This window comes from Ranitomeya imitator, chromosome 7 (genome assembly GCF_032444005.1).
Source record: "Ranitomeya imitator isolate aRanImi1 chromosome 7, aRanImi1.pri, whole genome shotgun sequence".
Lineage (NCBI taxonomy): Eukaryota > Metazoa > Chordata > Amphibia > Anura > Dendrobatidae > Ranitomeya > Ranitomeya imitator.
Genome location: NC_091288.1, coordinates 215144868 through 215159298, shown reverse-complemented (window position 1 = coordinate 215159298; position 14431 = coordinate 215144868). Strand labels below are relative to the sequence as shown.

Genomic DNA, 14431 nt, shown 5'->3' with positions numbered 1-14431 from the left:
TAACCACCGGAGGGAGCCCAAGAGCAGAATTCACAACAGGGTTGGATAGGAAGTTGGAGAGAAGCTGGCTGGGTTTTGCCCAGGCAACTTCCCGTGGCAGGGGGTGTTACGGGGAAGATACAGAGGGGTCCCTGTCAGGCATGGGAACCTGGCATCTAAGGAAAGGACACGAAGCGAAGGATATTGTGGACAGTGAGAAACGAGATCAAGCACAAAGGAGAGCCAGTAGGAGTCGTGCCCCGAGAACGACAACATCCTACTGAGGCGCGTAGCCGGTGACCGGAACACCGAGGAAGTAACTAACTCTATGCCTTACTTCAAATACCGCAGGACAGTTAATTATAGGTTGGCTGTCTACCATACATCACCTAAGCAGACATAGGGGGCAAGCGTGGAGAGGGGCGTCTCTAGGGTCCCAGAATAGCTCCGAGTCTTCCCGTCAAACGGGTGCGTCCTAGCCATAACAAACTTGGGGTACCGAGAATAGAAAGAACGAGAACAGAAGTTGTGAGGACTATCCCGAATGCTCAGCAGGGAAGCACTACAACACACAGGCGCTAGTGGTAGGCAACGATTTCCACCTGCAAAGGGAACTCTGGATGTGCCTTTGGACCGGCCGGTCTCAGACAGCCCTGTTGATAGTGCTCTGGATTGAGGATCCTGAAGTCACCAGTAAAGAGGTAAATAGACTGCAACCCTGTGTCCTCGTTATTGACTGTACCTCACACCATCGCCACCTACACCACTGGGATGTCCTGGGGACTCACTTCACCTGTGGGAAGGTATACCATCTAGCTGCCATCACATCACCCCAGTGGACCCCGAGCAGCGTCGGTCGACCTGACCGAATACCACAGGTGGCGTCAGAAACACCTAACAACTTCCTTCACCCTTTTTATTGGACGCCCATTAGCAGGGTCACGGACCGGGTCCAGCCACCGTGACAACCCCAGAACAGACAGAGAGGACCGGTACCGAGTAACCCGCGGCCCTGCGTCTGGGGCGCTCCAGAAACAGTACTGGGGAATGGGGGGCATGTATGAGGAAACAGTATAGGGAATGAGGGCATGTATGAGGAAACAGTACGGGGGAATGGGTGCATATATAAGGAAACAGTATGGGGGAATGGGGGGCATGTATGGGGAAAAAGTACTGGGGAATGGGGGGCATGTATGAGGTAACAGTATAGGGAATTGGGGGCATGTATGAGGAAACAATACGGGGGAATGAGGGCATGTATGAGGAAACAGTATGGGGGCATGTGTGAGGAAACAGTACGGGGAATTGGGGGGCATGTATGAGGAAACAGTACGGGGGAATGAGGGGCATGTATAAGGAAATGGTACTGGGGAATGGGGGCATGTATGAGGAAACAGTACAGGGGAATGGGGGCATGTATGAGGAAATGGTATGGGGGGAAGGGTGCAGACAGTATGAGGAGCGAACGGCACAGAATAGAAACTGAGTAGTGGGTTCGTGGCATGGGTGGACAGTGTAAGGGCACAGCCAGGAGGGGACAGTATACCAAGGAGGGGGAGTGTTATGAGAGAGTACAGTATAAATACTGGGCCCTATAGGGGGGACATAGTGTGAGAGGACAGTGTGAAGAGGGGGCCGGTATGGAAAGGAGAGGTCAGTGTGAAGAGCACGTACCATAAGAGGGACAGTGTGGGGGTCATATTTTGTGCAGACTATATAGTGAGGGGCAATTTTTTATTCAGGAGCATTATAATGACACTTGTATCTTTAAGGGTATCATGTGGAGATTTTCTGCAAAAGAACGGAGAAGATGGAAGTCTGCAGAGACGGCTGTGGATGAGAAAACTCATCATGGGGTCTCAACAAGATGAAGAAAAGGAGGAGAACAGCTGCGGAGACGATGTCATCTATAAGGTACCTGGATGTAAATGTTATTTGTGATACTGACTAACTCATGTTTTTATTTATGTTAGGAGCATTAAAGGGAATGTCCAGGTTTGTAATGATATATAAGGTGAATATGTGTGCACTACTAATGATGGTGATCAGGTAGGTTCCCACAGCAAGTGATAAAAAAAAATTTATATATATATATATATATAAACACCTACTGAAATAAAAATACAAAAGAAAGTATATAGAATATAATGCAATGCAATATATAATGTCAATCTGAGACATAAAGATCATAATGGAAATAGAAGAACTGTAAGGATGCAGAGTAAACCACTGTGGTGTCATTCACTGGCGCTGCCGCCCCTTGTTGGTCATGTTACGGCTGATTATCCGCTTTAGTCACAGCGCTCCATCTTTATTGTACCATGTTCTCTTTCAGCCTATTCACCTAATGGCCCTAGCTTTTAACTGGTAAGTACTTACAGGCTACTCACAGCACTTAGCACGTCTCACTGAGTAGCATAGGCTTGTAACTATACCCCCATTTTTTCACTCAGACACAGTCTATTACCATTGGTTCTTTCTTCCTAGAACGTCCATTAGTACGGTACGTCATTCCTCCGTGCCCTGACACCACAGTGGTTTACTCTGCATCCTTACAGTTCTATTTCCATTATGACCTTTATGTCTCAGATTGACATTATATTGCATTGCATTATATTGTATATACTTTCTTTTGTATTTTTATTTCAGTAGGTGTTATATATATATGTTTTGTCACCCTGTAGTAACTGATGAAGGTCCTGAATTTGGGACCGAAACGTTTGTTGGTACTACAGATACATCTTTCACAAGCATTAAGTTGATTGCCAGGTTCTTCAGTCTATTACCAGGTTTGTAATGAGTCTGCAGTCATTCTATGTGACTGCAGACTTCTGGATACTCACAGTGCTCACTGCACGCTGTCAGGATTCTCTCGTGCTGGCGATTTACATACATATGGTCACATGCTGACTAGACATGTGTGGCCTCACTCAATGAAAATGAACTGAGCGAGGCCGGGCACGTCTAGTCGGAATGTGGTCAGAAGTATACAAATCGCATGCTTGTGCTGACATGACCGTCCACCGGCAAGGGAGAATCCTAAAAGTGTGCAGTGCATTAGTTGTGAGAATTCAGAAGCTGCGATGTAGTAGTCATCACATGGACACTTCACTCATATGTGACTTTCATACTTATGGTCCTGTGGCATTGAGCTTCTCTTTCTGCTTCTTTAAAGGGACACTGTCACCTGAATTTGGAGGGAACAATCTTCAGCCATGGAGGCGGGGTTTTGGGGTTTTTGATTCACCCTTTCCTTCAGGGCCGGCGTCAGCACCCGGCGCACCTGGGCAAATGCCGGGGCCCTGGGGAGAGAGGGGGGCCCACTCACGCTGTCATAGATACAGCTGGGACTCTGGGAGAGCAGAGCAGGAGAACATGCTCTCTCCGCCCACAAAGTCACTGCTGGCTGCGTTCTCTTAACCCCTATGTGCCAGCTCTGACACAAGCATGTTCTCACTCAGTCAGTGCAGCCAGGCAGGCACACATAGGGGTTAAGAGAAGGCAGCCAGTGTGACATTGTTTGTGGGCTGAGAGAGCACATCCCCTGGTTGCAGTGCTGAGCTGAACTTATCAGGCAGATTCAGGAGGAGCTGCTACCAGTGACTGAGTGAGTGTTATGGTATCCAGCAGTGGTTGCAGATGGACTTGTGGCTCAGTCTGCTGGTGTCTGTCTCCGCTGCTTAAAAATGTGGGTGATGTCTGGAGGAGCAGCTGGTGGGGTGCAGCCTGCAACCTGCAGCCACCCAGCTCTCCCAGAATACATGCATGCTGCACCAAACCTGCACCAGTGGGGTAGGAAGAAGCTTAACCCCTTCCCATCTGTATGAAGGTTATTGCTAAACCTTAAAGATAACAATCCGACCCGCATAAATGGGGTTAACCAGATGCCAGGAGGAAGGGGAGCTGCTGCCATGTGGGCTGTACATTGGGGCCCCATGGCCCCAGGCTGGTGACTGGAGGGACTCTGCCCAGTGCTGGCATGTGGGTGATTTCTGCTCCGGAGTCTCAGCTTCTCTCCTCCACATCACACTGTGCAGTCACAGCAACATTGGTTGTGTCTGTCCCGGTCCCAGCAGCTGCCACTGCTCCCACCAAGGACATGGCATCACTTAACCCTTCCCCTGCAGCCACCGGCAACAAATCAACATTATTCCTTGATTAAATCAGGTTCCAACCCAATAGAGGAGCAGACATTTCCTGCTGCCATTAGGGTCCGGGAGGGGGTGACATTGGCTGCCCTGCTACTATGTAGTGGGGGGGTGACAAGTGTAACATGGGGTAACGATGAAGGAGAAATGCACAGGATAATAGTGAGCGCGACAGAGGGCAGTGTATGGTATGGAGCAGTCAGGGGGTGGGCTGCAGGATCCCCCCATACTGTACATGATTGCTCGGGACAGGGAGGCGTTTAATGAGATTCTAATGGCGGGGCACTAATTGGGTCATTAGGGTTTGTGGAAAGGATTCAGCATCATTATTGCCTGAGCCGCCTGTTACTTTGTAGCACAGATCTGTTGGGGCCGCAAAACCAAGCAATGTTGTTTATGTAGAAAAGTCTTTGCTTCATAGAAAAACTCAAAATAGAAAAGATTTTCTGATACAACAACGCCCTGCTCACGACACTGCACAGCACCTCTCCCCCTGTATATATACACTGCACAGCACCTCTCCCCCTGTATATATACACTGCACAGCACCTCTCCCCCTGTATATATACACTGCACAGTACCGCTCCTCCTGTATATATACACTGCACAGTACCACTCCTCCTGTATATATACACTGCACAGCACCTTTCCTCCTGTATATATACACTGCACAGTACCACTCCTCCTGTCCTGTATATATACACTGCAGAATTTACAATAGCTGTCACTCATGTAAGAAGTGAAATCTGGCATTGTACTATACATTTCTCTGCCATATCTGTGCATCATAAATCGGGGTATGTGTTAAAGGGGGGGGGGGGGGGGCCCACTGAGACTCTTTCGCCCGGGGCCCTCGAAAACCTGGAGCCGGCCCTGCTTTCCTTAACTGCTGGCTGCAATATTGGATTGAAGTTCATTCTCTGTCCTCCATAGTACACGCATGCGCAAGGCAAGATTGCCTTGTGCAGGCATGTACTACGGAGGACAGAGAATGAACTTCAATCCAATATTGCAGCCAGCATGCAGCCAGCGGGTAAGGAAAGGGTGAATCAAACACCCGAAAACCCCGCCTCCATGGCTGACGATTGTTCCCTCCAAATTCAGGTGACAGAGTCCCTTTAAGTTTTTCACTGAACATTGAGAGCATTAGGGAGAGGAGCTTGTCAGTACATGACTAAGTGTACAAATCGCATGTGTGCTGTATGAAGGAACTTTTATCTTTCGGTTTCTGTTATTTCCCACCACAATTGCGTCTGCTGAGCTGAGGGACAAGCTGAACTGCTCCATCTGCCTGAGCCTCTATACAGATCCCGTATCCCTGAGATGTGGACACAACTTCTGCCGCTCGTGTATTGTGAGTGTGCTGGATGCACAGGAGGCGGCTGGAGAGTATTCCTGTCCTGACTGCAGAGCAGAATATCCGGAGCGTCCGGCCGTGGAGAAGAACCGAAAGCTGAGGAACATAGTGGAGCATTTCTCATCTACTCAGCCTGATATGGAGGAGACCAGGATCTTCTGTACTTACTGTACAAAGTCTCCAGTACCGGCTGTGAAATCCTGTCTGCAATGTGAGACCTCCATGTGTGAGGAACATCTCACAACCCATAACAAGTCAGTGAATCACAATCTAATTGAACCTACGGTGTCATTTATGGATCGAAAATGCTCCACACACAATGAGATCCTGAAATATTATTGTCCTATAGACGCCGCCTGTATCTGTGTGTCCTGCTGGGTGGCCGGAGCCCATAAGGCACATGAAGTTGAGTCCCTGGATGTCGCCTCTGAGAAGAAGAAAGAGAAACTGAAGTCTGTTATGGAGAAACTAAATTGCAAGAGAGAAGAAGCTCAAAAAAGAGTCCAGAATCTGAAGGATCACGGGACAGAACAGGGAAAGAAATCGGCCGGACTCGGTGACAGAGTCGCTCTCCTGTTTACTGATCTCAGGAAGAAGCTGGATGATCTAGAAAAGAGAATCCAGGGAGAGATTTCCAGACAGAAGGATCAGGTCTCACGTTCAGTCTCTGACCTGGTAGAACAGGTGGAGCTTCAAGTGGACAAACTGACCAAGGACATTGTTCTGTTTGATGAATCCTTTCATAAATCACACTCTGTGAGTATCTCCAGGCTCTTTATTCACATCATGTCTCAACCTCCATTACATGAATTCTGAGTACAACAACATCCAACAAGTTCCAAACAAAGAATATAGAACACACATAAAAGTAGTGAGACCCCTAGAGGCCACATGAACATATAACATATTGCTACATCCTTTCTCTTTTAACTAGAGGAACAATAAAAGATACTAAACTAATGTATACTATGACAAAGTTAGAAATTAACCTAGTACGTCCAGTTAGATATAATCTTTGAGGTGCGCCGGCTTTTTGCTAATTCTGCCAGCTCTGGTAATATAAGATGTGTCACTTTCTACATCTGGTACATCTGGTAGTTCTTCTGATATTGTCTGTCTCTGGCCAGAGTCCTCACCCTGATGGTCAGCTGTCACTGTTGGTGCCTGACTTGTACTTGCTGCCTCGTTGTCTTGGGTGTCTGGATACTGTTCAAAAGGCCATGAATCATCTCTTTCTTGCGTTTTCCTCAAATATCTTCGATTCCTCCTTAGTCTTCTTCCGTCGTCTGTTAGAATTTCGTAAGACCGAGGTCCCAGTTTCTGGACAACCTTTGCCTTTTGCCAGTGTTTGTCAAATGTGGTGCTTGGCTGCAGCCGAATGTTGTCATTTCTCTGGAGCTCAGGCAGATCCTTTGCAGATTTATTGTAATAGAAAGCTTGCCTAGCTTGATTCTTCTGTAATTTAGCTTTGATGTTTCCCAGCAGCTTTGGCTCTAACAGATGACTCGCAGTTGGTACTAGTGTCTTTGTACGCCTACTCATGAGCCTCTGTGCCGGACTGCTGTCTAGGCCTTGGGTGGGTGTGTTTCTATGATCCAGTATAGACAGATATACATCAGCACCCACCTGGTTTGCTTTCTGCATGAGTCTTTTGGCCGTTTTTACTGCTGACTCTGCTTTCCCATTACTCTGAGGATATCTTGGAGAAGACGTCTGGTGTTCAAATTCCCATTTCTTACTGAAAGTTTTGAATTCTTCCGACGTAAACTGTGCCGCATTGTCAGAGAAAACGATATCTGGGATGCCATACCTGGCAAAATGGGCCTTGAGTTTTTTAATCACTGTTCTCGCCCTTGTGTCCTGCACCAAATCAACCTCCCAGAAGTTAGAGAAATAGTCCACTGTAATCAGGTATTCTTTGTCATTCCATGTGAACAAGTCTGTTCCTATTTTTGACCAAGGCCTATGTGGAATTTCATGAGGTTGCAATGTCTCCTTTGGTTGCTTATCATTGCAGGATGCACATATTTCACATTGTGCTATGTAATTTTTTATGTGGTCATTCATTCCTGGCCAATAAACTGATTCTCGTGCACGACGTAGGCATCCTTCCATGCCTAAGTGAGAAGAGTGCAATGTCTTCAATATGCCTCTTCTGAGAACTTCAGGTATAACAGCCCTGTCTCCTTTAAAGATGATTCCTTGCTGCACTGACAATTCATCTCTTATGTGGAAGAATGGTGAGACTTCCCTCGGAGCATGCTGCTTGTATTTTGGCCAGCCCTGCAATATGACAGTCTTTAAACTCGAGACTTTTATCCTTCTCTGTAAAAGTCTGGATTTGCTTGACCTTTTCTTTTGACACTGCAAGGTAGTTAGACATATTGATGGTTTCAATGTCTTCCTTTTCATCATTTGTGATAGGAAGGTAAGCTCTGCTTAGCGTATCTGCAATCAGTAAGTCTCTTCCTGGACAGTACCCGATGTCAACATCATATTTCTGAAGTCGCAACAGCATGCGCTGTAGTCTCTTTGGGGCATTTAGTAATGGTTTCTTTGTAATGCTCTCCAATGGTTTGTGATCCGACTGCACTGTTACCCGTCGACCGTAGGTGTACTGGTGAAACTTCTCCATCCCAAATACCACAGCCAGTAGTTCCTTCTCAATCTGCGCATATCCCTGCTCTGTTGTTGTAAGGGCTCTGCTTGCAAATGTAATTGGCTGTTTGTTCTGCATTAATGTGGCTCCAAGGCCTTTTTCCGAAGCATCACATTGTACCACCACTTCTCGATCTGGATCGAAATACTTTAGGGTTGCTGTATCTGCAATGGCATTCTTTACTGCTCGGAAAGCAGTCTCCTGGCTTTCTGTCCATTCCCAGCGCACATCTTTGTGGGTTAGCTGTCTCAGTGGCTCACACATGTCTGAGAGATGTCTGCAAAATTTTGAGAGATAATTCACCATGCCCAAAAATCGTTGTACTCCAGAAACATCAGTAGGGGTAGGCAAATCTTGTATTGCTCTCACCTTTTCAGGATCCACTTTGACCCCAGTTGAAGTCAGTCGATGACCAATATAGGCCACTTCTGTCATTTTCAATTTGAATTTGTCCAAATTCAGCTTTATGTTTTTTTCTCTGCATCTGTCCAAAAATTGTATCATCTTCTGATCGTGATCCTTGATTGCAGATTCTATATTTTCACCTTCTCCCACTACTAGGATATCATCCGCTATTGTCTTCACTCCAGTAAGTCCTTCCAAAGCCTGCATCCATTTCTGCTGGAATATCTCTGGAGCAGGTTTTAGTCCCATGGGCATTTTCAGCCATTTAAAGCGTCCAAATGGTGAAGAAAATGTTGTCAATAAACTTGAATCTTCAGTCAGGGCCACGTGCCAGAATCCATTTTTTACATCACATACAGAAAATATCTTAGCCTTTGATAAATCTGGTAGAACATCATCTAATGTTGGCATTGGGTAATGATTTCGTTTCAGCGCCTTGTTGAGTGGCTTAGGATCAATACATATTCTTAACTTGCCCGATGGTTTCTGCACTATGACCAAACTGCTGATCCAATCTGTGCTCTTATGGACTGGTGCTATCATGCCTCTTCTTTGTAGATCTTGCAGTTCTACTTTCAGCGGTTGCATTAAAGCTACAGGCACTCTTCTTGTAGGTAATCTGGTGGGCTGCACTGTGTTGTCAATTTCTAGCCTAGATTTACCTTCAAAGCATCCATCACCTTCAAATACATCAGCATACTCTGCTTTTATTTTCTGCATGTCCAAGTTGTGCTCTGCATTTAGTTTTGGATTTTGCATATCCTGGGCAACTTCAACAGACATAATGTTCTGAGACTGTACTTTTATTAAGTCCATTGCCTGAACTGCTTTTACTCCCAGTAATGGTACATGGTTACCACCCCGTAACACGGTAAATTCAACTCTATAACTCTTTCTGTTACATGGGTTTCGTATTTTTAGCTTACATGTCCCCATTGGTTTCAGAACACTTTTGTTGTACATCACCAGTACCTTGTCAGTTGGCTCAATAGAAACCTGTTTAGCAGATCAAATGAAATTACATTGCAGCTTGCTCCACAATCCAGCTGAAATCTAATGGGCTTCTCATCCAACAAGAATGTTGCATAAAGCTGCTTGGCATCCTTCACTACTGACTGCCCGACTACATTGACTTTCTCTGTTGTAGACTGCATTTGTAGCCATGTAATGTCCTCTGCACTGTCAGTGTCTGGTGTCACAGTGTGGAGCTGTCTGTACTGTTTGCCTCTTCCTTGCCTGCAGACAGCAGAGGAATGATTCTTCTTGCCACATGACCTGCAGGTTTCCCCATATGCTGGACACTTGGTTTTGTCTCTCTCATGTCTTTTCCCACAATACTTGCAGTGGACAGTGTTTGTAGGGTAGTCTGGTCCTGTCTTTCCTTTCATAGATACTGCATGTACCTTGTCATCATCATTCTCACTGGTGCCTGCCATCATCTTCAGGCTGTGCTTTGTGAGCTCAGCAGCCCTGCAGATTTGCATACATTTCTCTAAAGTCATGCCTTCCTCTCTCAGTAATCTTTCTTTGAGATGACTGTCCTTTATGCCACACACCATTCTGTCCTTGATCAGACTGTCCCTGATCTCTCCAAAGCCACATGTTTCTGCAAGTCTCCTCAGCTCTGTCAGATATCTGTCCACAGTTTCACCATCCTCCTGATGTCTTGTGAAAAACTTATATCTTTCCACTGTCTCATTCTTCTTTGGGTCACAGTGTTTATCAAATGCCTGCACAATGTCTGCTAGGAGGAGGTTGTCTGTGTCTGGGAGCAAGGTGTGGGCTAATTCTCTGCCATTTTCCCCAATTAGGTAATAAAACAGCTTTACTTTCCGTTTGTCATCAGTGGGGCCCACAGTCAGATCCACATACAGTGTAAACTCTTCCTTCCAATGTCTCCAAGTCTGGGACAGATTACATGAAGTGACATCCAGTCTCTGATGGGGCTTCAGACCAGTCTCCATTTTTCTGTACTGTCAGGGAATCTGTACTTACAGTTGCAGTGATCTGTGCAGTTCCAGCCTCATATAAGCTCTAAGAATTTGCAGGTTCTGTGCCCGGCTGCCACCATGTTCTGTTTGATGAATCCTGTCATAAATCACACTCTGTGAGTATCTCCAGGCTCTTTATTCACATCATGTCTCAACCTCCATTACATGAATTCCGAGTACAACAACATCCAACAAGTTCCAAACAAAGAATATAGAACACACATAAAAGTAGTGAGACCCCTAGAGGCCACATGAACATATAACATATTGCTACAGACATGAATTATCTTGAAGGATTATGTAATATCACTGATCCACTGACCTTTCTACAAGACGTAAACCCCGGTGACATCAGTTCTGAGAGTGGTGATATCATCGGTGATGTAGGAGATCCTCCGTGTGTGGATGAAGGCCTAGTCTCACAGATATTACACACAGGACTGGGGAACTTTGCCGATAATCTGATTGATATGAAGCTGAAGAGACAGTTCTCAGTGATTGAGAAATCGGACATATTACTGGATATAGACACGGCTCATAATAACATTATTGTATCTCAGGATCTCAGATCTGCTTCTTATTCCGCTACGTCACAGAACAGACCCGATGGGCCCAAGAGGTTCAAATCTTGTCAGGTGTTAAGTTCTCGCAGCTTCTCCTCCGGGAGACATTACTGGGAGGTGGACGTGAGTCAGGCGAAGAAATGGATTGTTGGAGTGGCCGGGGAAAGTCTGGAGAGGAAAGTGAACGGAAATGAATCTTATATTGGTTATAATGAGAAATCCTGGGGTTTGATGTTCAATGAAACTTTTGAATTCCGTCATAACAAAATATATATACGACTGGCATCAGATTCTCCTGTGCGGATTGTGGGGATCTATCTGGATTATGAGGCCAGGCGTCTGTCCTTCTATCAGGTGTGTGACCCCATCAGACACTTACACACCTTCACTGCCTCCTTCTCCGAGCCGCTTTATGCCGCCTTATATTTATATGAAGGTTCCATAATCAGAATAATTACATAACGGTGGCCTCTGTAAAGCCATAAGATTTATCTCCACCTTCCATCCTCCTTACATATTCGGATTCAAAACTCTGAGCTACTTAAGTTTTTTCTGCATAGTGGTTCAATCTTTTTTGCCATAATTATATAATTCTACAGATCATCTCTATAGACATAGTTTTATGAGCTTACGTATTACCTGCGACCACCAGTAGAGGGAGCACAGTACTGTATACGTGGAATGCAGAGAGCTCCCCCGAGTGGTGGCTGCAGGTAACGAGCATCCAAGTAATTGACGTATTCACGATCCAGACATGATCTAAGTTTTGTCTCCGCCCAAGAGGTTTATCCAGAATTATCTGACATATTAATCTTAGGTATACATCAGATTTACGTTATTTTCTTTTTTGTGGATTTCTTATTGAAGTTCTATAAATCATTTCTACAGATAGATCACGAGTCTAATACGCACATAATTTGTCATCCAAGCTATTCAATGTGTGATTACATCAATTAATCCTAAAAACGTGTCTATCTTCACAACCAATTATTATTGTTCCAAAATATCTAAAAAAAAAGCTGGTGATTTAAAAAAAACAAACTACTATTGTTTTGTGTATACAATCTTTGTTTAGAGCTATGTGTCTCCATGGTAACAGACAACACATTCCACCAGTGTAGTCAGATCCTGCAATCACAGTTCCCTTCATATTTAATGTTCAGTAAATTATCCCATGAGGATAGAAATAAGTAGGAGGCAGAAGGAAACAGGAGTGCAGGATCCGACCACCCAAGGTTTGTGGTCTGTTACCATGGAAACATACATAAACATAGGTCTGTTACCATGCAAATATATAGCTGTCTGTGAAAAAAAATAAGACCTATTGTAAAGTTGTTTAAATTTGTACTTTAGATGTATTTGGTTAATAACATTATTTTTTTTTTTTGTGAAGTTGGAAATAGGGTTTAACATTTAATATTTCAAATCCAGAAAATGTGCTAATCCGGCACTTCTTTCACGTATAAAACAAGAATAAAATAAAAAAAATAGGAATCAGAAAGAATGCGGAGCTTTCTTGGATAAAATTTTAAAAAAATAATCCAGAAGAATGTTATAGATTTCTCTTTTCGATGTCTGATAATTCTGAATCAAAGACCCGATGCCGAAATATATGTATGTTACTGTCTGTGTCAGGCTGCTGGGTTACAGGTGGGGGCTTCATCCTGATTTTACAGATATCAATTTTGTATTATTCCATTGTTACTTTCTTGTTCACTTCTAATAAAATAATCATTCTGAAATTGTCGGCCATTTTCTGGAGACGAATTTGTGCTTTCTACCTGAGTGCGCTTAAAAAAGTGTCTACGTGCCGCAAAAAAAAAAGTGCACTAGGACGCTGGTCTCCTGAAACCCTTTCCAGCAGGAGCAGCGTCCCCCCCAACTACAGAAAGGTAGAAAGGATTTACAATTACTGGAAGAATTTTTACTATCTTAGAATAAGGCCGGGATAAAGTATTTTGGTGTCCTCCCCCAACCCCAAAGGAATGGGTCAGAGACTAAGGTAACAGGACCCTTAATGCACCTCCCCCCTCCCCCACCGATGGGTCAGGGAGTGCGATATCAGAGTTAGAATACAGAATCTATTATTTTTTCTGACCTTTAACACAATACAGAAAAAAATAGAGATTTATCTCTGGCGTCCTATATCTTAAATGTAGAATCCAAGGATAGTTATGGAAACTAATAAAGCGTAACTATAATCGGGGCCGTTTGGTTTCAATTAAGGTGTCCAGCATTTGGCAGATACCCTAATGGAAAATAAACAGACCCTCATTATAGATAAACTACCGTAATGGTTTTTGTGTCCGTCTTGTGACAAATACAGCGTGCACAAAATTGGTGGTGGCTCTGGTGATGTATTCTGGTGATGTATTCATGTACTGATGGTTATTTTGGTGCTGTATCCTTGTAGTGATGATCGGTGAATGGCGCATGCGCCGTGATGAGCAGCTTCCCGCAGGTGCGCACTGAGACTGTGTGTAATACAAAGCTTCACTGACTAGGCGGCCGGAGCCAGTTGTCACAGCTCACGCGTGGGGAGCTGCTCGTCACGGCGCAAGCGCGGCTCCATGATACATTATTCAAGTGTGGGATTTTCAAATCGGATTTTAGTGACGTTGGCGCAACCCTGAGAGCATCATGCAAATCGCGTTGGCTGTGACAACCGTGACTGAACCCAATGAAGCACACCCCTATGACTAAAGGAGCAGGTACGTTATAACTATATGAAGAGCATTTTGCACATGATTACAGCGCCTTTTAATGAAAAAAAGTGTTAGTGATGCACATTGGGGACCGTTTACATGCTACAAAGGACATGACAGGTTCCCTTTAAAGTGCGTACATCAGGGGTGTACTGTCTTTCAGTACCTGTTTAACTGGAGCCTACAATCACAGAGGGTACCGGTGTTATGGAAGACTTCCTGCCTGGTTCTGGTCCCCAAGACTACTTTTCCTGCATCCCTAAACGACTATCGCCCTGTAGCCTTAACATCGCATGTTATGAAGCCCTTGGGAAGATTAGTCCTTGCTTACTTAAGTTGAGGGTGACGACTTTTCCTGTCCCTCTACAGTTTGCTTACCAGCATAGATTGGGGGTGGCCAACGCTGTTATGTCTCTGTTACATACAGTACATTCATTTTTGGACAAGGATGGAACCTGTTACCTATGCCGCTTCTCGGCATCGTCGCTCCTCCGCTGCTCTGTCCGGGCGCCGCGGCTCTCGTCGCTCTGTCCCCGGGTCTGCTCCCGCCCGTCCTGCTCCTGGTCCTCGTAGCGCCGGATCCTCCTCTGCCGCAGCGCGCTCCCGGCGTTCCACTTCCGGGTC

General features: G+C 45.2%; 1 protein-coding gene across 1 annotated transcript; it reads left to right on the top strand.

Annotated features, from left to right (window-relative positions):
* Nucleotides 1-1830: 1830 nt before the first annotated feature.
* LOC138646199 (E3 ubiquitin-protein ligase TRIM11-like) lies at nt 1831-12850 on the top strand. The gene is made up of 4 exons (XM_069735663.1): nt 1831-1903; nt 2664-2768; nt 5336-6201; nt 10818-12850. Exons 1-4 carry the CDS (start codon nt 1831-1833, stop codon nt 11562-11564), a joined length of 1791 nt encoding a protein of 596 aa, XP_069591764.1. The 3' UTR covers nt 11565-12850.
* The last annotated feature ends 1581 nt before the right edge of the window (nt 12851-14431 follow it).